We start from the raw sequence: 25,606 nt of genomic DNA, 5'->3' as shown, positions 1-25,606 counted from the left end.
TCAAGTTCCATCTGCTCTACTTCTGATCCAACTCTCTGCTATGGCCTGGGAAGACAGTAGAAGATGGCCCAAGTCCTTAGGCCCCTGCATCCGCATGGGAGACCTGGAAGAGGCTCCTGGCTCCTGGCTTCGGGTTGGCTCACCTCTGACCGTTGCAGACATCTGGAGAGTGAACCAGCGGATGGAAGAGCCACCTCCTCTCCTCCATGCCTCTGCCTCTCTGTAGCTCTGCTTTCAAATAAATCAATTTTTAAAAAAAGAAAGATGATGGGGAAATACCTATGTCAAGATGAATACCACTCACCCCCCCCCCCCAAAAAAAAAAAAAAACCACAACAGAGAGGATGGTGTTGCGGCTACCACTTGTAATTCCCACATCCTATACCAGAGTGCTGGTTTGTGTCCTGCTTACTCCACTTCCAATCCAGCCTCCTCCAATGCATCTGGCCCAGCCAGAGCTCCTGCCACCCACGTGAGACACCCTGATGGAATCTGGCTCCTGGCTTCAGCCTGCCGGTTGATGGCATTTGAGGACTGGACCAACAGATGGAAGATCTCTTTATCACTCTCTTCCTCTCTGTAACTCTGCCCTTTAGATAAATAAATAAATCTTAAAAAAACCCACACAATAATATGGAGTCCAATAATGACAATTATTATAATCGCTCACCACAAGACAGATAAGGGCAAACAATTCAATAGCTTTAAAAATAGTTTATTTCCATCTCCGTAGACACATGCGCCTCTGACCATTATGCACCACAAATTAAATAGAAACTTACATCAGGATATATTTGTCTTACATGATTCAAGATCAAGAGGATTTTAAAAGTAAATGGGTGCCAATTATTGGGGGGAAAAGGGAGGGTGATCTGGGCTGGGACCCTAGGGCCACAGGGCGCATACACCTTTCTACAGTGTTCCCTGAAATCGGCAGTGATCAGCACACGTGCATCATGGGAGAAGTTACCCGGAATTGGCACATCCAGGGGAGGGGCTGCCTCTGCGTGGGCCGACGCCAGGCGCACTTCCCTAATGCGCGAGGGCTTCCCTAGTAGCTCGGTGCCGCTAACAGACTGCGATTACTAAACATCTCCAATGTGGTTTTCATTATAAAGAAACATGTTTCACATAAAAGCTTCGTAATGTGATCCAGAGGCAGAATTTGTGCGTGTTTGAACACGTGAAGCCTGGCTGGCTATCGCTGATGTATATATTTGTCATTTCTTCCAGTGTTCTTTATTTTTATAAATACGCACCCAGTTTCCTTCCAGTTTAAACCCCCGCGGAACGCTTTGCCGTGAGAACCATGATTGCCTTTCAGGAGCCTCTTTGGGCCTGTGAGCCAGATGCGAGCAGACGGGCCCTGATACCTGCTCCAACTCGCTGCTCCCCCAGATCACACGAGTGCTGACCGAATCCCAGCAAACGTCAGACACACACGCAAAGCTTTGTGGGCGGGGGCCCAGAGAATAATCAGGAATAATTCCATAGTGTTCTGGTTAAGGAGACACACAGAAAACAAACGATCTCACTCTATGAAAAGCGCTGACTTGAATTTCTACCCCAGGTGGACGGGAAGGGCCCGAGGGTCTGCTTCGGTCTGAGATGGCTGCGGCAGGGCCAGATGCGTGGCCACGCCCCGGCCTGGTCCTCTAGGGGCCGCCACTGGTGACCCCTGAGGTAGATGCTGACGGCTTGAAGAGAGGTAGGTAAAGTCCGAACTTGCTCTCAATCCCCGCGAAGGTGGCCACGGCCAGCTTGTAGCCGCCCACGTGGTCAGGATTCGGAGCCGGCAGTGTGATCCTGGACTTAGGCACGGGCTCAGCTCCCACGGGCTTCCTAAAACCGAATACACAGTAAGAACTGGCATTTTGGGCTTAATTAATTTATTATTTTTTTCCCTAAACTTGACAATAACATTCAAAAACTGTCCATGTCTGCTACCTAAAGCAGCCACTGAATTCCAGCCGCTTCTATGTTCCCCTTGGAAATGACTTTGCCAACAGTTTTTCCGGATTTCCCTCGGTCTTCGCCATCTCACCCCAGGGGCCTGACCCACGGCCCGGCCTCCGTGACGGCCGAGCCCGGCGAGCAGGGTACTTACACGCCTCCGAAGTCGATGTAGAACCAGCGCTGCAGCAACTCGTAGGTCAGCAGAGTGACACCGAACTGGGGCGAGGACCGAAACACTCGCGCTTAGGGAAACAGCCAGATAACCAGGTGTCATTCGACTTCAGAAAAACGTACTCGGGACCAAAGAGTGAGCTAAGAACACGCTATTTCCATACCGCCTGCTCCTTTCCACAGAGCTTTGGGGCCTTCCTCCCGCAGGATCTTCCGAAAGCAGTCGATCACTCCGCTGTAAGTGGTCTGGCCGGCCCGGGCAGCCACCTGCAATCTTGTCTTGATGACATCAGCAGGGGTCACTAGAGATGCGGCAGGCATACCTGCAGGAGAGACGGGGCTGATCACAGCCTCGCTGCATACAAATAACTGCACGAGGCACCGCGGATGCTAACAGAGGCAGGAAACCACCTGCCGCCCTGCGCACCTCCCCTCTCCCCAGTCTCCCAGCCTCCATCTGGGTGGCTTCTGGTCTCAGTACTTGTGGGACTGGAGGCATTATAGAGCAGTAATGCTCCTTCCATCGAGGGAGAACCAACAGAGGAAGGGCCCCCGCCCCTGCCCCGGGCTTTCCTGTTGCAATCAGTGACACGCAGTTACCAGGCCCCACGTTTCCACAGTGAGGCCTGGTTTGGGCTTCCTCTTTGTGGCATTCTGCGGGTGCTGGCAGTCGCGGCAGGCGACTTCTCTCCCACACTCACACGGTGGGGAGAAAGACCCCCCTGAAGGCTGCACAAACACCGCATGTGTGCACAAGTGTGCAAGGGGCAAGGGGACGGGAGATGCCCACGGATAAGCTCAACTCCAGGGAGATGCGTGAGGGGAGGCTCAGGATCCAGGCTGGCAATCAACGAAAGGGGAACACCACCACCAACAGCCCTCCCTCCATTACCGATGGGAAATTTTTCTGTAGTCACTTTATCCAAAACGGGACAGCCCATGTTTAGATTTTTTAAAAGTGAGACTGTGCTCAGAAGGCTCTGTCTCTTATGGTTTTATTACTTTTCCATTATGAACCTATTCCAAACCAAATTGGTCAGATACAGATGCATAAATCTCCTTTGCTTTTTTTAAGGCTTAATAATTCTGTAAGAATTTCGGTCCAAACCAACATGGTCTGGCTCACGACGACATCTCATCCCTCTAGAAGACAGCTTTGGACTCAGAATGTGTGTGCGTGTGTGTGCATGTGCACGCGTGTGGCTCTGTGTGCTGTGTGCTTGCACACATTACCAGAGCAGCTGCACTCCCTCTTCTGTCTTTAAACAGCTCCTCAAAAACACTCCCCCTCACAGCTTCTACAAAACGCATGTGAAAAGCTCTCTCCTGGTCGGTTGAGTGCTTCACTGGGTAAGTCGTACTGAATTTCCTATTAGTGTACAGGAATTGTTTTAACCCTGAGCCAGGAATTTACCCTCCCAACATAATAGAAGGAAACATGAAAAATGCTTAGGAACCCACTGTGTCCACGCCACAGATCTTGCTGTACTTCCTGGTTGGGGAAGAGTTTAGCAAGCCAGTCTGCTTCAGACACGCGCTAAAACCCTCCTCCCAGCACTGGGCAGGTGTGTCAGGGTGCGGCTGTGAAAGACCGACAGGCACTAAAATGGGGACACGTTCCTTTGGGTCAGGGTGGCTTTTCATGAGCAGGTAGGTGCCTGCTTTGCAAAGGGAGCGAGGCACTGCCAGAGGGACAGGAACAGGGGTAGTGATGCCCTCAGTGGAATAAAAATGCTCCCTGAGCCCCACCAGTCACCCAGCAGGCTGTGCAGCAGCAGCACTGCCTGGTGGCTCCAAACACGACAACCAGGACACGGTGCTCGTGGTCCCGATTCCCAGGCCCCCTCCCTCCGGGCGGAGAGCTGCAAGGGCCTGGAAGGGACTGCGCATCTCGTGGACCGGGATTGCTGGTGTCATGACCTGCTCCGACAGCAGGCATGGAGAACGTGAGACCGCCAGAAATCTGCTGATTTTGAAGGCCAGGGTTGGCAAAGTCTGTCTGTGAATTTGCCAGGTCTCTCCCGGTTCCCACAAGGCCACAGCAGGGCTGACCAAATGATGTGAACTTCCTGTCTGTCTACAGAGGGGGAGGGGTGGGAAGGGACCAAGACAAAGAAAAGGCTGTTCTCCAAGTGCCCAGCAGGGAGGTGACCGGCAGGCTGGCTGATTTCTCACATTAAGGACCTGATGCCACCCAGCACCTGTGCGAAAGAACAAGGAGGGACGCTCCTCGGCCAGGACACTATCACAAGTCCTCAAGGGGATCTGGCCACCGCAGAGCTGAGGATTCAAAACGAACAGAAAACACAGCCAGCAAGATACAGCTCTGGGGCCTGAGTCATTCTTAATTTTCACTAATATTCCAGCGGTATCTGTGAAGAGTGTGCTTCTTGGCTTAGTGGATACAGAAGTTCGTCTCTATTTATTGTGAGTCAAAGCTAACAGTTTTCCTGGGGCCAGTGCTGTGGCATAGCAGGTAAAGCAGCTGCCTGCGACGCCTATGTCCCACGTGGATACTGGTTCGAGTCCCGGCTGCTCCACTTCTAATCCAGCTCCCTGCTAATGGCCTGGGAAAAGCAGCAGAGGATGGCCCAAGTGTTTGGGTCCCTGCCACCCTTGTGCAAGACCCAGATTAAACTCCTGGCTCCTAGCTTTGGTCTGGTCCAGTGCTGGCCGTTGCGGCCATCTGGGGAGTGAACCAGTGGATGGAAGTTCTCTTTCTCTCCAAAACTCTTTCAAAACAAATAAATAAATCTTTAAAAATTCCAATCCGTTCCCTTCCCATCATTCTGCGTCATTGTTTTCCCAGGCTTCACATGAGTACATTTGCCTTCAAAACGCATCCCCAAGTGTCTGTTTTCACTAGGGACACCTAGGGCATTCATGGCAGCGGGGGTAGCTGACTTGCTGCTCCTGTCCTTTGCAAACGCGTTCATTTTCTCTGCTTCTAGGTACTTCCTTTTGGATCCCATTTATTCTTATTTAAAGAAAAGATAGGCCGGCGCCGCGGCTCACTAGGCTAATCCTCCGCCTAGCGGCGCCGGCACACCGGGTTCTAGTCCTGGTCGGGGCGCCGGATTCTGTCCCGGTTGCCCCTCTTCCAGGCCAGCTCTCTGCTGTGGCCAGGGAGTGCAGTGGAGGATGGCCCAGGTGCTTGGGCCCTGCACCCCATGGGAGACCAGGAAAAGCACCTGGCTCCTGGCTCCTGCCATCGGATCAGCGCGGTGCGCCGGCCGCAGTGCGCCGGCCGCGGCGGCCATTGGAGGGTGAACCAATGGCGGGGGGAAGACCTTTCTCTCTGTCTCTCTCTCTCACTGTCCACTCTGCCTGTCCAAAAAAAAAAAAAAAAAAAAGAAAAAGAAAAAAAAAAAGAAAAGATAGATTTGTTTATTTATTTACTTGAAAGGCAGAGTGACAGGAAGAGAGGGAGAGCGAGACAGTGAGAGTGACAGAGAGAGAGAGAGAGAATCTTCCATCAGCAGCTTACTTCCCAAATGCCTCCCAACAGCTGGGGCTGGGCCAGAAACTCCATCTGGATCTCCCTTAGGGGTGGCAGAGACCCATGAACTTGGATCATATCCACTCCCTCCCAAGGTGCCCATGTGCAGGATGTAAAATCCAAAGTAGAGGTGGGAAGGGACCCCAGGCAGCCCGAGCGGGAGCTCAGCCTGCTGCGCCCCAACACCTATCCCTACTTACTAGTTTGCACAGGTGCACATTTGCAGTGTGCACACTTGGGGAGCACCTCCAGCCCCCTCCTGCACACATTCTCAATTACTCTCCTTTCCCTCACTTGCCTCCCACAGCCCTTCTTGCACAGAGAACATGGAGAATGACTCACTTCAAATATCCCAGTTTCCTCCTTTTCCTTTTGTTTCTGCCAGGTTCCGTGAGGGGTACATTTTGAGTCTTTTTTTCTTTTCTTAACATTCATTTATTTATTTGAAAGGTGGAGTTACAGAGAAGACAGAAGTAGAGGGAGGGAGGAAGAAGGAGAGAGGGAGAGAGGGGAGAGAGGGGAGAGAGGGGAGAGAGGGGAGAGAGGGGAGAGAGGGGAGAGAGGGGAGAGAGGGGAGAGAGGGAGAGAGGGAGAGAGCTATCTTTACCCGCTGATTCACTTCCCAAATGGCTGCCACAGCAAGGACTAGACCAGGCTGTTGCTATGAGCCAGGGGCTTCTTCCATGTCTCCCACGTGGTTGCAAGGCCCCAAGCACTGAGCCATCTTCCACTGCTTTACTAGGCACATTAGCAGGGAGCTGGATTGGAAGTGGAGCAGCAAGGACATGAACCAGTGCCCCTACGGACACCACCATTGTAGGTGGTGGTTTAATCAGCTCTATGCCACAAGACTAGCCTCAACCTTTGAGTGAGAAACTCCTTTTGTTTTGCTCTCTCCACTGAACACTCACGTGCCTGGGAACATCATTACGGCACAAGACATCCCCTCCTTGGCACCTGAAGGTATCCCAAAAATCGCAGATGGGAAGTCAACATGCGATTACTGTTTTGTTTTTTTTTTTTTCCTGTCTGCTCTCCTTGTTACTTCTCCCTGGGGAACTCCCTGAGGCCTCCTGCATCTACACCGAGTGTCTCCTCCATTGCCTCTTCTTTTCCATCTCTGTATCTTTGCTCCACATTCTAGAGTTTTTCCATGACTTCATTTTCTGGATGCAGAATGGTGTTTGATCATCACCACTCCACCATTCAGAATCAGCTCTGGAGTTTTAATTTTGGCAGTCCTGCCTTTCACTAATTTTCAAGGAAGCTCCCTTAACTGATTACTTCTATCAGGTTTCTCCAAGGACTAGCAACAGTTCTTCAAATTTCTCCTCGGTGCCCCGCACGGCGGATTTTCTCTGTGAGTCGCGTGCCTGCTCACCTGGCTAATCCTGCATGTCAGAGGACCTGTGGCCGTCTACTGAAACTCAAGGTCAAAGGGCAGACAGACCCTGTGGCTGGCTGCAGCCACAAGTGGGGTCTGACTCAAAACGCGAGGGTGGTCCCCGGGCGAGGACTCGGGCCACTGGCGGGGGCGGAGAACTTCCGTACTCCTCTCGGGAGGAACTGCCATTTGCTTATTTTCTCTGCACCTTTCGGGCCCTCACACTTGCCCTCGCTAGGGGCACCTTAGAAAAGTGCGCTGAGCGTTTAACCTGGAGCAGGCTGCCCAAAGCCGCGGATGAAGAGCGGGGACCACGCTGCTCTCCAGCTGGGGTTAATGAGGCGTTCTGCACCCCCCCCCCCCCCCCCCCCGCCTCTGCTGCAGGTGTCCAGCTGCTCGGCTTTCTAGCCCGGCTCCTGAAACAGCTTTTGCTGCCAGTGATCCGGGCTGTGGCGCTGCGCAGCCCAGCATCAGCGCCCCTGCGGCTCTAGCCCCTCTGCTGAGGGCCAGGACTAACAGCCTCCAGTGTCGGCAGGACATTTTCTGAGTGTGCTTTCTGACATTCTGAGGTATTTGGGAGGCGAGACAGAGAGATGGATGAGTGGACAGAGCCCACTACCTTGGTCCGATTTCTCTATCATCTTTTTATTTTTTTTTTAAAGATCCAGTAGTTGCATTTCATTATCTCAAGGCTTATGCCCACATGATTCATAAGCCTGCATCAACAGCGCTTTTCTCTACCATGGTAGGGCACCGTGATCAGTCACACCCATTTAACACTTCTGTATCTATATGTGAAACAGCTTCTAAAGATATCCTTGAATTACAATTTCTTCTCAGCTCACCGGCTCAAAGCTAAGACACTACTGCTTGATTTGTTCCTGTATCCTATCGCTTTGATGACAAAAATTACCTAATGTGATGGATCACTCTATAGAATTTGGAATAAGGTATCTTTTATTTGATAGCATCTGTAGACTGTATTAAACTGCCCTTCCCTAATTAAAAAGCACCATGCTAGTTACAGGGAATCACATTTGGTTTCTTTTTTGCTTTTTTGTTTAAATTTATGTATTTATTTGAAAGGCAGCGTGACACAGAGAAGTGGGGTGTGGATGGGAGGGAGGAAGACACACACACACACACACACACCCTCCACCCGCTGCTTCACTCCCCAAATGGCCAGGGCTGGGCTAGTGCCCAGGTGGAATGCCGGTGTTGCAGGTGGAAGCTTAACCTGCTGTGCCATCAGACCAGCCCCAGAATTTGGTTTCTTAATCTCAGACTCCTGCTTTGGCCCTCACCCCTGACATACTGAGGCATGCTGGCCAATGAAGAAAAATTCACAAGTTGCTTAGCCCTGCTCTATGCTGTGAAACTAAGGAGTGGATGTTCCCAGTATTTAGAGGCATCCCCGGTTCATTCCAGTACATAGAAAGCATGACTGTATTCACTTACTCACAGATTCACCTGATTTATAATAGGGGTGGGTCAACAAAACACGGCGTATCTGAGTATTACTGTGTTCGAGGTCAATTTAATTATGGTCCATATAAAAACAGTCATGCGACATTTAAAGTAAGTTAGTGGCCAGCAGCTCCCTCGCTACCCACTATAGTTGCTAAGTTCCACACGAATAGGAAGATGTTTCTACTCGGAGACAGGCTTTGCTCCCGATGAGCCGGTAGCCCACTGCCGCCGGGGAGGCGCGTGCAGGCACTCCCTGTACACTCCTGGGAGGCGCCTTTGCTCTGACTGCACGGGGCCTGACCAGCCTCCACTCAGCAGCCCCTGCTGCTCTGGGCACTTCCCGATGCTTCTGCAGCAGGCGCGCTCCGGAGGCAAAGTCCCCCGCCCTGGCCCACGCTGCTCTCCGCTCTCCACTCTGCAGCTGGGCACCCGGCTCACTCCTCCCACTGCGTCAGCTCACTGCTCGCTGCTCGGTTCAGTCCTTTATGTTTATCTGGTGACAAAACACATGACTAATCCTTCTTTGCTCTAATTTTAGGCTATTTTACTTCGGATTTTCAGGCAAACAATCATTTGTAAATAATGATGGCTTCGTTTTTCTTTTCCTATTATTTATGTAACACTTATGACCCTTAATTCTTTTCCTTATTTTACTACGTTGACTGGAGCTTCCAAGATAAGGCTGAATAACCAGGATGAGAGAGACATCTCTAAGTTTAGTAAGAATGGTGCTTAGGACATGTGCTTTAGTTTCCGCCATCCGTTAGTAAATTCAGACAACTGCTTAATTCTCATTACATAGTTCTCACAGATTTGTAGAATACAGAAGGCCATCAAGTCTTGTAGCTGACCTACTCTTTCAAGAAGGAGACCAATCTAACAAGTTGTTTCCTGCGTTTCCCCATTGTACAGAGAAATGGCAAACGATGCCAGTTCCCAAAATGGCAAAGGACGCTGCCTCTTCTTGAGGCTGGCTCACAAAGACACGGCAGCTTCTGCCTCTCTGTTTTCCCTCCCATCTCGCCCTGGGGGACCAGCTGCCTCACACTGGGGATCGCTAAGGTAGGCCCTGAGGCCTCCTGTCAATAACCAAGGGACTGAGGCACCACGACAGGGGAGCCTCCAACTCCCACGCCTTCCAGAGCCCTGACTGCCACTCGGACTGCACCCGCACGCCTTCCTGGAGCCAGAGACACCTGGATAAGCTGTCTCCAACCCTACTGGGTTCCCAAGGCTGGGAGAGACTGAACATTTGCTTTGTAAAAGTCTATTTCTAGGGCTGGCGCTGTGGCGTAGTGGGTAAAGCCACCACCTGAGGCGCCAGCATCCCATATGGGTGCTGGTTCGAGTCCCGGCTGCTCCACTGCTCCACTTCTGATCCAGCTCTCTGCTATGGCTGGGGAAAACAGTGGAAGATGGCCCAAGTCCCAGGGCCCCTGCACCCACGTGGGAGACCGGGAGGAAGCTCCTGGCTCCTGGCTTCAGAGCAGCACAGCTCTAGCCACTGCGGCCATCTGGGGAGTGAACCAGCAGATGGAAGACTTCTCTCTCTCTCTGCCTCTCTGTAACTCTGTCTTTGAAATAAATAAATAAATCTAGAGATTTTCTTCTGTCTGCTGGCTCATTTCTCAAACTGTCGATACCTAATCTAGACACTCTCTGGAAGGCCACATGGCAAAAGTAAGCCAAACAGGGCTGTTAACCACCACAAACTTTCGAGAGAAATGTGTTAATGCCTTAAAAACAATCACACTTTCTACCAATATGCTCATTTTATAGAATTTTCTTTCTCTAAAAAACTGATTTAAAATAGAGGAAAAGCCTTTGGGCATAGACTGGAGTTTTTTCTCCTCTACAACAATATGACTTATCTAAATTTTTTTGGCAAAAGATATAAGTATTAAAGGTTGAAAAATATTTAAGTATGCAGCAAAAAACTATGCTTAGAAAGTTTTAAATGATAAATCATAAAATTATTATTATCATTGAACATTTCTGAATTGATACTTTACACCAGGCACCATCTTCAATCTTTGCATCTATTAATTCAGTTGATCCCTATAATAGTCTTGTGAGGCTAAGACTACACTTACTCCATTTAGAGATGGAGAAACAGGCAGAGGGGGATTAAATCCCCTGTGCAGTCATAGAGTTCTAAGTGAGGAGACCTCGATGAGAACCTGCATGGTCTGACCCACAGCACTTACCATTAACCCTTCCACTAGGATGCTAACGATGCTGGGGGAACCACGGTACACCACACAGACACACAGTGTGGCCAAGCATTAGCAAAAATGTTAAACTACAGGTTGTCTTAACGAGGAAGAATAATGGATTATTTTCTTACTTATTCATTGTGGTACTTCCAAAATATTCTTTTACAACAAGCAATATTACCTTCACATCATAAAGAACAGAAGGAAGAAAATAACTCTTAAAAGAGCAGAAAGGGTGAGTGTTTCACAGGGCAGTTAGATGCTGCTGGAGGCACCCGCGTTCCCCGTGGGAGTGCCCGGATTGGAGTGCTGGTTCTGCTCCTGAGCCCAGTTTCCCGCGACCGTGAAGTCGGGGAGAAATCAAGCGATGGCCCAAGCAACTGAGTTCCTGTGGGGCTCAGTCTTCGATGTGGAGACCTGGATTGAGTTCCTGGTTCTCGGGCATTGAGGAAGTGAGCCAGAGGATGGGAAGTATCTGTCTTATCCTGTCAAATAAATTAAAGGGGAGACACACACACACACACACACACACACCCCACAAACTAGTAATTTCTACAGCTCTGATAGCATGGATTTCCCAGCAAACTTCTACCCAGAGATGAAACTGCTTTTGGAGACCTAATTGTTCTAAACGAGGAGTTAAAGACAATATGAGAGGAATTCAAGAAAAGTTTGTGGCAAATGAAATTGAAAGTGATTTTGAAATCTACGGCCAACTTTTTCTTTTTTTTTTTAAGATTTTATTTATTTATTTATTTTTTATTTTTTTTGACAGGCAGAGTGGACAGTGAGAGAGAGAGACAGAGAGAGAAAGGTCTTCCTTTGCCGTTGGTTCACCCTCCAATGGCCGCCGCTGCAGCCGGCGCACCGCGCTGATCTGATGGCAGCAGCCAGAATCCAGGTGCTTTTCCTGGTCTCCCATGGGGTGCAGGGCCCAAGCACCTGGGCCATCCTCCACTGCACTCCCTGGCCATAGCAGAGAGCTGGCCTGGAAGAGGGGCAACCGGGACAGAATCCGGCGCCCCGACCGGGACTAGAACCCGGTGTGCAGGCGCCGCAAGGTGGAGGATTAGCCTATTGAGCCACGGCGCCGGCCCAACTTTTTCATAATATACACATCTCAGGGACTTTTTGAAGACCTCTACTATGCACGGATTTCAAAATTCTTTGTACTGCAATATACATCTTTTACTTCCATTTTCCACGAACCTTTTGAGGTACCAGGGTATTTTTGTGTAGGTGTGAGGACAACAGGACTTCGGAGAGAATCCTAGACCTAGATCCTACCTGGCTCCTAATTTCACCACTGGTTTCTGGCGTGACTGTCGGTTCTTCTGGATTCAGCGTGGCACTGGCTAACACTGATGGTGTGCTCACTACCTGTGGGGCTCCTGGCAAAGTCCTTCTCATGGGCGTGCTCATCTGTGCCTCACAACGGCACTCTGCTGACAGCTGCAGAAGCTGCCCAAGGTCACACACTAGCACTCAGGTCTAGTGACCCGAGTGCACTCACTGCTCCCACTAAGTCCTACCTTAATGCTATAAATGCACAAAAATCATACTTCCTACCACTTCAGTCCAAAACCTTTGCTCATTTCTGCATGTGAGTGTGATTTATACAGGGCACAGAGGGTCAGTGGCCAAGCTGGAATGCAAACTGGGAATCCTATACTCTCTTCTTGAAATCATGATCTCAATGCTGCTCATACTGAAGTCCCCGTGCAGCCAGGACAGAACCACACAGCCTCACGGACCAACATCACTACTTCTGAGGAAGAGGAGTGAACCAGGAATTCAGGAGGAGCCACGAGGGTCCCTGCCTCCAGGGGCTCTCAGGCCACAGGCTGGGGACAGGGGACAGGGGACACAAAGCAGCCAACAGCTCCACTGGAGGTTGATCTCAGAGACTCGGGCCACCCTGGTGATGAGGACAGCACTTGTTATCAAAAATGCCTGGAACCCGACATTCCGTCGGCCTTAGGGTGTCCATCACTACCTGGAGACCCGAGCCAGGTTGCTGCAGACTAGGGTCTCAGACGAGGAGGAGGAGAAACAAAGGACAGATTGGTCTCCAGCTTTTTCAGGAGATATTTTCACAGAGGCACCGAAGAAGGAACGCAATGACTCCTGTGATTCAAGTGACACATGACCTCGCTTCTATAACCTTACCCAGCCGGGAGCATCAAGAGTCTCCAATGGTCCAGGTCGCCTCTGGTCCAGTTCTTTCATCTAAATATCAGTGACTACTGCTTAAGTTCTAAACAAGCGTGTAGGCCCTGTTCTGTCTTTATATATATTTTTTTGACAGGCAGAGTGGACAGTGAGAGAGAGACAGAGAGAAAGGTCTTCCTTTTGCCATTGGTTCACCCTCCAATGGCCATCGCGGCCGGCGCATCGCGCTGATCTGAAGCCAGGAGCCGGGTGCTTCTCCTGGTCTCCCATGGGGTGCAGGGCCCAAGTACTTGGGCCATCCTCCACAGCACTCCCGGGCCACAGCAGAGAGTTGGCCTGGAAGAGGGGCAACTGGGACAGAATCCGGCACCCCGACCGGGACTAGAACCTGGTGTGCTGGCGCCCGCCGCTCGGCGGAGGATTAGCCTAGTGAGCCGAGGCGCCGGCCCTATTCTTTCTTTAAAAACTTCTGGCTGAATAGCTGGTGGCCTTAGGCTATGAAGTGAAATTATGAAACGATACAGAACTCTGACTAGGAACCCAACAACGGCTCCCAAAGAATCAATATTTAATGAGCCTTTCTAGAGTGAAGAAATTAAACACGTCCAATGATCCAATCTGCCAGAATTAAGCTTAATTATTTGCTCTTGCTTTGCCAGAACTATCCAAAGCAATCCTCAGTCAACTCTTGTGTATCCGATCACGAACCATCAGCGAAACGTTTCCAGGGCGGCAGACTGGGGCGGGGCAGCAGCGCGCGCCCACCCCCCAGAGCGGCACTCACCAGCTATGGCACCAGCCAGCAGCAGGCTTCCTGGGCTGATCTGCCCGTCTTCGTTTGCAAAAGAAGCCTTCACATGCGCGTAGCAGGGGAAGTAGATGGCCGAGAAAGGAATGTCCCGCAGAAAGCAGGCCTTGGCACCCTGGACGCGTGTGGAGGAAGAAAAACCACATGAAACACATATCCCATTGAGAAGGTCGAGCCGCTTTGGAACTCACCTCAGAACAGAATATTCCCGGAGCAGACCAAATTTGTTCTCACCAGCTGGAAGGCGGACAGTAAAAAATAACCCACATTCTGCGAGGGACAAATAGCGAATTTTGTTTTTAGAAATAAAGCTAGTTTTGTTGCATGGCGCGAGGATGTATGTGTGTGTTGGGGGGTGGTTCTCATTTATTCCAACGCCACAGCTTCGATGAAAACATCCGTGGGCCTCTGCCTGCAAGGACCCTTTGAGTCCCTGCTGGTGGCAGGCCGCCGCCCTCTGGCTCTCTGAGTGAGGCGTGTTCTGGGCTCCGCACGGCAGGCAGGGGAGGGCAAGCGTCTGTTTTCTGGATCTCTGCGGATCTGATGAGAGCGCTGGACTCTCGCCCAGAAAAGAAAAAATGCCACATACGTACAGAGTTGCTCATCTTTTTGGGGTCTCCTGGATCCCCCTGGTTTACTCATGTCCCCCGCCACCATCCAGGGTTTACGGCACAGCGACAAAAACCTTGAAATGACTACAATAATTCAACACATTCAAGAGCCGTGCGTGGAACAGTTATCTCCTAGAGCAAAGTCTTTACCAAGTGATTTCTGGTGCCAAAAGAATGCCAGCGGGAGCTTCTGAGAATTGATGAGTGCCCAGAAATACGATAAAATGTTATAATCAAACCCACAGCTCATATATTGTGCTCTGGGTAAGCTGAGTGGAAAGGAAATTACCCCTTTTCAACACTTAATGATTTAATACTGCTTCCTTCACATATTTGTAAAACCTAAAACTTTCCATCAAAGGCAGAGATGCCCAAAAGAAAATAACGAGCCCATCCAGATTCCACAGCCCCCGCGACGCCCGGCGACACCAACTGAGGCCCGGCCCTGTGGCCTGGGCCCCCGCGTGTCTGCTGCGAGGCGCCCACGGGTCCCGGTTTCCCAACACCACACGTCTGCCGCCACGGCCTTTGTTTCTCTGCCATCCACATTTCCCCCGACGCAAAGCGAGATGGTGGGTAACACAAGCCGGCATCTTCCTCGTGGCTCTGCCGCCACTGAGCTCTCTCACACCCGGAACCTGGGCGGGACTTGATGTTCCGTCCTCCTAATTCCCACCCCAGCCTGGCTCACCCCTCCGACCACAAGACATGCCTGGGATCTGGACCCTGTCATGCCAATTCCTTGGCCAACACCCAGGCATGCGCTAAGCCCGTCCTGGTTCGCTCTGTGGACTGGGATTCAGGGCGGCACAGACCCGCCCCACGTCCTGTCCCTCGGCCCAGGCTGCTCCATTCTGTCCACCCCAGAACTGCTGAAGCTGACAGGCCCAACACCCGCCACACCCAAGCTCCCCCTCGACCCACGTACAAACTCATACCCAGGACAGTTACTGAGGGCCATGCCCATGGCTTGTTCCTGGCGCGTTCTGATGTAACTTGAGAGGCAGATCTCACACTCAGGGTTCCAACAGTCTTTTCCAACTCCCCCCGTTTTTCAACAGGCAAAGTTACCGGATAACTGTGGTATCCACACAGGCAGCCAACACCTTCCCTGGGATTAGCTTTCTAAGCAGCATCTACTGTGACTGGGGATACCACCAGTCTCAGAACCTTGGCTTCCCCTCCTTTCCCTTCCTGCCTGCAAGCACTCCCCTTGGGTTCCGCTAGCTACTGTTCCTCAAGGAGCCTCTGTCCGGAAGTTCCTCCAATTAGACACCAAAACCCAACTTGAATGGAGAGCAGCTAAACAGCCACATCTGGCTCTCGGTATCTAGAAAAACATCGCCATCTTTCTAAGTTTCTATTTATTTATTTATTACTTTTAAATTTATTTGACAGGTAGAGTTATAGACAGTGAGAAAGAGAGACAAGAGAGAGAGGTCTTCCCTTCGCTGGTTCAGTCCCCAAATGGCCACCACGGCTGGTGCTATGCCGATCTGAAGCCAGGAGCCAGGTGCTTCTTCCCAGTCTCCCATGCAGGTGCAGGGGCCCAAGCACTTGGGCCACCCTCCATGCCCCCCCCCCTCCGCCCCAGGCCACAGCAGAGCTGGACTAGAACCCGGCACCCATATGGGATGCAGGCACCGCAGGCAGAGGATTAACCAAGTTTCTAAAGAAGCTGCCGTACACAAATTCTGTTTCCTATACAGTTAAACGGACTGTGTTCCTTTAACCTCATTTCCCATGTTTGCAGCTGCTATGCCGTGTTCCTCTTGTTTGTGGACAGCTGCATTTTCCTGATTATAAAATATTAAGTGCTTACCATAGAGAATACAGAAAGGTCTTAAAAACTTAAATCGTCCAGGATTTCCCAAGGCCAGCGATGACCAGGGGGAGCACCACATGTCTTGAAGCCTTTCTGGCAACAGGAGTGGTGATACTAAGCACTCTATGGCTGAGACCACGCCGGAGGGGCCGTGGTTACTCCTTTTCTTTTCCTTAAGTTTGTGGCATAGGTGCTGTTTCTGTTTTGACGGGATATAACACAGTGACCCCTTCGATCCTCAGTGGTTTCATTCAACCTTGGTTTTCGAGAACTCTGCTGCAGCTCTGGTCTTGGTTGTCCCACGGATCAGGCCCAGGGTTCTCAGCCGGGTCGGAGCTTTGTAAGGACGTCGTCTGCTTGGTCTCTTCTCCTGGAAGAGCGATGCCTCCAGGTACAGCCCCCATTCCTCGGATCAGTCAAGATCTACCGTTGCTCTGCATTTTCTTACATCTGCCTATGTCGGTGCTGCCCATGTCAGACCGTGAAATTTAATGTATAAAACTGCTTAGCAAAATCGCTGGCTGCCAGTTAGGGCCTAAGCTATGTTCCCAATGGCAGAGTTTGTTTTGCCATAGAGGAGGAAAACCACAATTAAACAGAAACGAGATGCTCTGAGGTATGCTGTCAAGTTTCTGCAAGGATACTAGCTCATTTCTTGGAAAAACAAATTAGAAACCCAAACCCAGCCTTCAGGTTTTCAAAGATAGTATTTTTGAAGATATAGCAAAATCTAGGAATAGTAAATGATTTTACATTAGACAGAGACTATGTGTATGTGAGACGGAGACAGAGAGAGAAGCATCTTTAAAAAAGAGATGTATTTATTTATTTATTTGAAAGTCAGTTACAGATGGAGGGAGGGAGCGAGGGAGGGAGAGAGAGCGCGAGAGAGCGAGAGTGAGTGGTCCTCCATCCGTTGGTTCACTCCCCAGATGGCTGCAACAGCCAGGGCTGGGCCAGACTGAAGCCAGGAGCTTCAGCTGCGTCTCTCACATGGGTGGCAGGGGCCCGACCATTTGGGCCACTTTTTGCTGCTTTCCCAGGCTAAGGAGTCCAAGCAGTGCCCCCAAGGGATCCTGGCAGTACAGGCAATGGCTTAACCTGCTTCACTGTAACACTGTACCGAGAAAAGTCGATCTTAAGCTATGTGACTTCAACGTGATTAGTGGCCCTGGGAAGACATGACCTGAAATTAGAAGCAGCCCAAGACAGAGAAGATAAAAGGCACGGGACGAAGCAGCTGGGTTTTCTCAAGAAGAAATCCCTGAGCGTCCCACCATCCCAGCCTCTCCTTCCCTGCGAGGATGACAGGAAACCACGCCCCCTCCGTGAGAAAGTCAGGGAAGAAAGGAAACAAGTGGGGCAGCCAGCATCCCTGCTCCAAGAGGCAGGATGGCCCTGCCCGCAGGTTGAAGACCTGGACGAAACCAACTCTGTCCCCCGGAGTGTGAAGCCCACTGGCTGTGGCTGTCCCCTCGTCACCGTCACTGTCCCTGCGCAGGGAAAATGCAGGTTTGAGCCTTCTCACCTGTGACCCACAAGCACAAAGGCACACTCTTCAGGAGAGGCGGGACTGGAGCTTCAGGAACAAAAGAAGTGACGCCTGTGCGCCTGTGCGCCTGTGCGTGCCTTGTGCAGATCCACTGCAGTACAAAGTAAGGGCCAACCCTGTGACCAGGAGCCGCCCTGTCTCTCCCCTCTCCTGGCAGCCGCATTGTTCCCCATCCAGCACCTGGTCAGGTGTCTCCCTGCAGCAAAAAACTCTGAATGGAATCGGGAGGTGGCCCTCTCCTCTCCTGCACCCCAGGCATCAAAGCCCAATCCCCAAGCAGAGCTAGCTTTGCAAAAGGTTGCACAGACTTATTAAATTGCCCTGGCCTCCTTCTCCCCACCACTTCCTTTAGGTCTTAGGCACAAAGGCAGGTGCCAATTTGTATGGCTGCCTTAGGCAATCCCTGACCTGTTGCTCCCACACAATGAAAGGGAAGCAGGATGTGAAAAAGGCTTTTAAAGTTCCAAGGGTGAAAAACGTTTCTGCCCCAGATTCCTTGATAAATCCTTCACTGCAGTCCTACTTCTAAAACGTTAACCTGTTTTGAGTCAGTTCTACTTGGCAACTTCAGGATAAAGGGAAACATTCCACGTGGCCCTAGAGCCTGCGTCAGCGACACAAAAGTGACTGCCGTGGCCATTAAAAAATTAATAAATTACATGGTGTGTACCACTCAAAATAACTCTTTAATACGTGTTCCTGCCCTGGAAGGAAATCCCCACACTCGTCTGCCTTGCGTTCTGGCTGCCTGGCCCTCGGCCCTCGGCCCTCGATTTCTGTTGCACACACAGTAAAATCACCTGGGAAAAGCAGTAAGTGCAAAACGCAAGCCTCCCATCACTTACTCCTCTTTAAAATCCTCTCTCTCTCCCTGGGCGGGTTGGGGTGGGGGACTACTGCTTCCTCCCCGTCCCCCTTCTGTTTACACAAGGTCCAGTAATGCACCAACAGGAACAATAAAAAGCATATCAGGGAAGACCTACATGTAAATAGACGGGAATCGAAACTCAGATCTGCGTTAATGACCCGGCTCCACTCCAATTTGGCATCGCTCGAACGTCTCTCCATCATCATTCCAGCTGAGGGTGAGCAAAGCTTCTGGAGGGGCAGGGCTCAGTGAGAGTCCACAGTTGACACGGGCCAATGAGCCAGGCCTACAGACGCTGGCCACAGGATCAGCACCGCAGAAGGATGATTTATGTTGCTTCTCGTGCTGCTTTGATGTGGACACTGCGCTGAGAGCCCAAGGGAGCTTTTATCAACTCTTAAGTTGCTGGGATCATCCAGGCAGGCTCCCTCTGGCAGCTGTGCCTGGCACAAACTTGTCAGAAGATGGGGCACACGCGCGCGCGCGCACACACACACACACACACACACAGCCATCCTGTCTTCTCTCCTTTGAAAGCTCTTCATCCTGGATGGTATCACACCTGCCTGATCAATCCAGAGAGGGAAGAAAAAAAAAAGCCAGTCTTGAAGGATGGTGCTGATAAGGAAGTCGGGGCCAGGGCAGGTCTTTTCGCATGCTAATTCCTGCTTATTCTAGCAGTACCTGCAAACATGGCTCTAAACAGGCTATTCCTAATACAGGCAAGGTAATTAGGCTCACAAAGGCACCTCTGTGTAGGGGCTGGGCACCAGGAGCCAGCAGGTCTGGGAGACGGAGGCTTAGCAGGGACTCCAGCAGTGAATGTGCATTGTCTGGCTCGGGGGTGGGGGAATGCCAGACTGGGGGACCCCGCTGCATTCATGACAACACTGGTGCACCTTGTCTCAGGAGGTTATTTAATGCTTCTGGCACCTGTCTTCACAGCCACCCCTCTTTCCTACCGTACAGGTTTAGAATTTATTTGGCATGTATAATTGTATATTTTGATCCTGGAACCAAACAATGGGCCGCATGTCATGTCTTGATCCCTTCACATTCCTTTTGGTTTCCCCCAGGAGAGTTAACCCTTGAGTTACACAGCCTGGCCGCACCTCTCCTGCCCATTTCAGGGCGTGTTGGGCCCCACGTGTTTGGGATTTGAGTTTCAGCACCTCCAGGACGACCATCACCATTGCCAGGACCTGCGATGTGACTGTTAAACCAAAAGGCTCAGTGATGGGAGACTTGCTTCCAGCACACGCGTCGGGATTCCTTCAATGCCTGTTTGGCTTCTGTAGTACAGACTTTTAGGACATCAGTATCTCCCTAGTTGCATGCAATTCTAACACAATCATCTTGGCAAGGCTAGGTATTTTGCAGGAAACGCCTCTGTGCCAGCTCCAGTTCTCGGTAGGTCTGCCGCTGCTCACTGCTTTGCCATCAGCGATGCTGGCACTCCGCCGTCCTGGACACCCTGTAAGCGGCTCGGGGTTTTATCACGCGGACTCGGTGCCCACACTGCTGGCCAGGTCACCTTCACAGAGTCATCCTTTTCAGTTTTTCTTTTCTTGTCCGCAGCCTGTACCTCCCACTCCGTACAATTACCTGTTAGGAAGCTAGAGTCCCTTTCCAGTCCAAGTGTTTACTGTGGAAATTTCCGTACGTACCTTCTCCTCTACAATATGTGTACTTTAAAAGCAAATCTTGTTTTATGATTATGCATTTTAATTCTAGCTTAAGAAACATTAAGCACTTAAAATTACTATTTTAAATGCATCGGCATTTACGGTGAGGTAACACTATTTAGACTAAACACTTCCCACTTCCTCTGAGCTCCATCTATGTCTCCAGCTGCGATCACTTTTCTTCTACCTGGAGTATATTCTGGAATCTCCTTTATTAAGGCTTTACTGGTGCTAGGCTTCTTGAGTTTTGCTCCTCCAAAAATTCTTTGCTTTACCCTTCTTCCTGAAAGACATTTTTATAGAGGACAGAATTCTAGGTTGAAAAGTCTCCTCCAAAATGCCGACAACGTTCCACTAACTCTGGCTTCCATAATTCCTGTTCCTCAGTTACCTGCCAGCTGAACTCTTGCCCCTTGAAGGCAAACTGACTTCCTTGTCTGGTCACAGAACAGCCTCTTTTTATTTTTCATTGTAAGGCTTATCTATTTTTCATTTTTTATTTATTTTCATTTACTTGAAAGGCAGACACAGACAGCAGGAGCGATCTTTCATCTGCTGGTTCATTCCCCAAATGCTCACAATAGCCAGGGATGGGCCAGGTCAAACACAGGAGCCTGGAACTTTCCATGGGTGGCAGGGACTCAAGTTCTTAAGCCATCACCCGCCATCTGCTGCCTCTCAGTGTGTGTCAGCAGGAAGCAGGATCAGACATGGAGCAGCTGGGACTTGAACTGGTGCTCTGACAGGGTCATGGGCATCCTAGGCAGCAGCTTCCCCTGCACTTCTTGAAGCTGTGGATGAATGGCAGTCGTTAGCTCTGGAGAACGCTCAGCCATCATCTCCTTTTCCTCGGGTCTTCTTGTGTACTTACACCCATCAGATCATCTCATGCTTCCTTCTATGTTACCATTTCTTACGGTCTTTTCAGAAATGCAGTTTGAATAATTTCTTATTTTTCAGTTCACTAATTCTCTCATCTTCCACTTCACTAATTTTCTTTCAGCTGTGTTTAATCTGTTGTTAAAGCCATCTGTTGAATTTAAAGTTTCAATCGTCATAAATATTTTCATGCTTTTTAATTTTAAAAAAGAATATTCATTTTATATTTCTGGTCATTTAAAAATTTTAAATCTTTGTGGTTTAAAATGCTTTTTTTTCCTTTTGCTGTTTCTTTTTAAAGTAAGTGCCTTATTGTCTTAAGAGTTTTGATTGAGAACTGCTCATTTTCCTTGGAATATTACCTATGAAAATTCTTTGAAGGCTGGGATGAAGGTGAATTCCTCTAAACAGGGCTTGTATTTGCTTTTGTCAAGCACCTGGGGGCACTATGAATTCAAGACCATTTAAAAATAAATTCCCAGCTTGAAGTTCTTTTTTATGTCACCCAAGAGGGAGGGTTTTCTCCCACTCCGCCTCCTCATTTTCCTCCGCTAAAGCAGCCAGGCAATTTTCTTGCAGTTTAGGGCAGCAGGGAGCATGGCTACTTTACTTCTATTGAGGTCAGAACTTCGTGAGGGAGCAGAGAAAGGAGCTGTGCCCAGACAAAGCTTCCTGGAGGTGCTCACTCTCAGGGCTGTGCAAGGCAGTGTGACAGCAAAGCCGTCCTTGCGACGAGGTGCCTTGCTTGCCACACTCTGGTCTGCGTCCTGCTCTTGCAGTATTAGCACTTTGGACAGCACCTGCTTATCCTCTAAGGCTTCAAAGTTAAATCTCAACATGTAGGTGTTTGGAGAAGGCCATCAAGGCAAAAGCCAGCTCACCTCGACCCACATTCAGCTCCACTCTTTCTCGCTTCTGAACAACTCATGGATTTGACAAGGTTCTTACATCTTGGTGCTGTCACGTGCATGACCAGTGCATGTATCTGAGCTGTGGCAGGCAGGTGCACCTGTCTTCCCGAGGAGACGCTCGGGCTGGTGACCCTTGACCCTTCCTCTTGAAGCGCTTCCTTTAAGTCACGCCACCATTGTGCAGCATTCTTTTTGGTTCTTCTCCTTCATGTGGACCACCACATCCAGGGGAAGGAAAGAGGCCTCTTTTCCCACCCCCTTCACTGCCTTCAGTGAGGGCCAGTTCCCTGCATGGAGCGCTAGGGCTCCTGGGCCGGCTGAGCGGGGGGGTGCTCCCTCTGTCTCTACGCCAGGTGCAACTGCTCTGGACGCTGCCTCCTGCACAGAGCAGTGCCCTGCATTCTATGAAATACACTTTCAACATGCATCCATTCGACTGGATTTATATCTGAATCCCACCACCCCACTCCCAGATGACAGGTGGGATTAAGTTCCTGGCTCCCTGCTCCGGCCTGGCCCAAAGCCACCTGCTGTAAGCACCCGAGGAGTCAACTCTCTCTCTCTGTCTCTTTGCCTTTCAAATAAAACAAAAATCAATAAATAGAAATTCTAAGAAAATAAAACTGCACATAAAAACTAATTCTCTGAATACTTGGTAAAGAACAAAAAACAAAAACAAAAACATTAAACAACAAAAACTTGGTAAAATTGTTTGCCACTACAAAGATGCATTATTTGGGACTTATGGCTGAGAGATTAACATTTTATTGTTATATGCTCTGCTGTAACTAAATTTTCTTCTTCTAAAAAATACTATTAAAATTAATCTTTAAAAGAATTTGATAGTGCTAGAAATGTGTATTTACATTCTTTCACTCTATTGACGTGGATCGGCAATGGCACCATACACATCTTTGACCTCCAGCACCTGATACAGTGCTTGCACTAAAAAAATTTGTTGGCTACAGAAAGGTTAAAAAGGAAAATCAGTTGCTAATATGTTTAAGAGTCCTTGGGGCTGGTGTTGAGGCACAGCTGGTTCAGCCACCATCTGCAATGCTGGCATCCTATATGGCCTCCAGTTCGAGTCCCAGCTACTCCATTTCTAATCCAGCTCCCTTGCTAATATACCTGGGAAAGCAGCAGAAGATGGCCAAGAGCGTGGGTCTCTGTACCCATGAGGGAGACACAGAAGGAGCTCCAGGTTCCTGGCTTTGGCCTGGCTCAGTCCTTACCATTGTGGTCACTTGGGTAGTGAACCAGGAGATAGAAGATCTCTCTCTCTCTCTCTCTCTCTAACTCTGCCTTTCAAACAAAATAAATGTTAAAAGAAGAAAGTTTCTTTTTCCTAGCTCATTTAGCACACTGAATTCTGTTGGGCACTCTTTTATTTTTAAAAATAATATTTTCCAAGGCATTTCCTTTGTATTTCTATTTCACAGTCCAAAGCAGAAATGTCTGGCCTAGAGAAGGTTGTCGATCACACATGAGAAATGGTCCGTGATGGCCAGAGCAGAAGGGGTGAGGAACCTGTGGCGTGACTTCCTTAGTTGATATCCTACAATCACAGACTAGTAGCTAAGAACACATCATGTAGACGCGTGTTAAACTCCATTCTGTGCGTTCTACATGCATTATCCTAGTGAATCCTGCCAACAATTCTATCAATATGAAAGGTCTTCAAAAGGTTCACTGAGAATATAAAAATAACCATGCACAGATTTCAAAGTTATTTGCACCAAGAGAAGTTTATCTTTGTCTCCTTCTTGCATGAGCTTGTTAAGGTGCACTTGTGCAGGAACTGTTATTTCTTTCTACAGATGAGTCATCTGAAGTCCAGGTACAGAACGCTGTCTTAAATCATCATATTCTCCCATTTGTTTTCTTTTAATGCGACTTTTAGGCAGAATATGGACAATGCTACATGACTTCCAATATTACAAAAATGCTCACACCATATCAAATAAAAAACAAACAAACAAACAAACACGAAAACCTGGTCCCCTGAGGAACTTGATACTGGTTCCTTAAATTTCTAAAAATCCTTTATATGAACATCCCATAGTTTCATCTCTGAGATTCTTTTGGGATATGCACCCAGCAATGGGATTTCTGGATCACAGGCTGGTTTTGTTTTCAGTTTTTGGAGGAAATCCATGCTGTTTTCCACAGTGACTGCATCATTTTCCATTTCTACCAACCATGCACAAGGATTTTAGTCTCTCCACATCTTTACCAACACGTGCCTTTTTTTCCTTTTAACAGCCAACCTAGCAGGTGTGAAGTGGTATTCCACTGTAGTTTTCATTTGTATCAGCATCTTTTCACATACTAGTTGGCCATTTGTACGTCTTCATGGGAGAAATGACTACTTAAGCACTTTGCTCATTGTTGTCATCAGGTTTTTTTGTTCTTTTGTTGTTGAGTGGTCAAAATTCCTTATATATTTTAGATACTGGCCCCTTAACATGTATGTATGTATGTGTATACACATACACACACACACACACACGGTTTGAAAGTATTTTCACCAATTCCATAAATTGTGGTCCAAAGTTATTTTAAAATTAACACTTGCAGATGTCATCTGGAATAGACACATGGATGCCCTGTTGGACGTGGGCCTCTCCATGCACGTATGTTGTTTATTACTATTCATTTTAAAGTAAGACTTAAGAACACAGAAGAGGTCCCTTGCCCTATACGGATGAAATTACTTTAGTTTCTACAAGGAAATAATACAAGATCTCATGTTTCTATTCTAACAAAACAAGGCAAACGGAGTCACTCTTAGACTAAAATCTAACAGTTTACAACAGTGCTGGCTACTAAGGACAATCAGGAAAAACACTCCTATAAGCCCACCAGCCTCAGCCATCACCACACACTCCTGCTGTTTGGAGTCCTCTCAACTCATTCACCTCCCTTTCCTTGCACATTCACTGAGAGCAAGGCCACCACCTGTCTGTCACCTGCTCAATACCTACCATGGCAATGTTAACCTTGTTCTTAAATTTCCCAGAAAACCCAAGTTATCAGCATGTGCTCTCCCTATGAGATAGGCCAGGGTCAGGTTTCAAAGCACAACTGGACCAAGTCTGACACCCAGCCTCACCACTTACCTAGCAGGTGACGTTGGACACATTACCGAAACTTGTTAAGTCTGCCTAGCTGTAACCTCGAACTTCAGAACACACCTGGCTCACGGGCCAGCACGAGGGTGCGATGCTCTGACGTGTTCACGGCTAAAACACGAGCCCGGCCAAGCAGGCACTCAGAAAGCAGGAGCCCTAAGGAGCTGGGGAAGGCACAGCCAGCCCCAGGCTGGGGCGCTGCTCCACTCCCTCCGCAAGGTCCTGCTGTCATCTTCAGAGGCTTCGGGCTCTTTCCTCGTCAGCTCTCAGCCTCTCTTCCCACTTCTCTTCCAAAGGGGGCCAGTGTTTGGCACAGTGAAGACGCTGCTTGGGACAAATGCACCCCACATCAGAGTGCCTGGGTTCGAGTTCTGGCTCTGCTTGTGGTTTGCGCTTCCTCCTAATACGCATCCTGGGAAGCAGCAGGCGGTGGGTCCAGGGGCTCCTGACCCGACTGGATTCCTG

At 49.5% G+C, this 25,606-nt stretch overlaps 1 protein-coding gene across 5 annotated transcripts in view; it reads right to left on the bottom strand.

Annotated features, from left to right (window-relative positions):
- Nucleotides 1–699: 699 nt before the first annotated feature.
- SLC25A13 (solute carrier family 25 member 13) overlaps nt 700–25,606 on the bottom strand; it is a 189,909-nt gene continuing 165,002 nt past the window's right edge. For all 5 annotated transcript variants that reach the window (XM_051852956.2, XM_051852957.2, XM_070059810.1 and 2 more), the window contains 4 exons: nt 13,653–13,791; nt 2,292–2,450; nt 2,108–2,198; nt 700–1,842 (listed from right to left, as the gene is read on the bottom strand). In XM_051852956.2, the coding sequence (XP_051708916.2) occupies nt 1,656–1,842; nt 2,108–2,198; nt 2,292–2,450; nt 13,653–13,791 (576 nt within the window). In that variant the 3' untranslated portion in view covers nt 700–1,655. The remainder of the gene's footprint in view (nt 1,843–2,107; nt 2,199–2,291; nt 2,451–13,652; nt 13,792–25,606) is intronic.

This window comes from Oryctolagus cuniculus, chromosome 16 (genome assembly GCF_964237555.1).
Source record: "Oryctolagus cuniculus chromosome 16, mOryCun1.1, whole genome shotgun sequence".
In the NCBI taxonomy this organism is placed as follows: Eukaryota; Metazoa; Chordata; class Mammalia; order Lagomorpha; family Leporidae; genus Oryctolagus; species Oryctolagus cuniculus.
The sequence above is the reverse complement of the archived record's forward strand: the minus strand, read 5'-3'. Positions and strand labels throughout refer to the sequence as shown.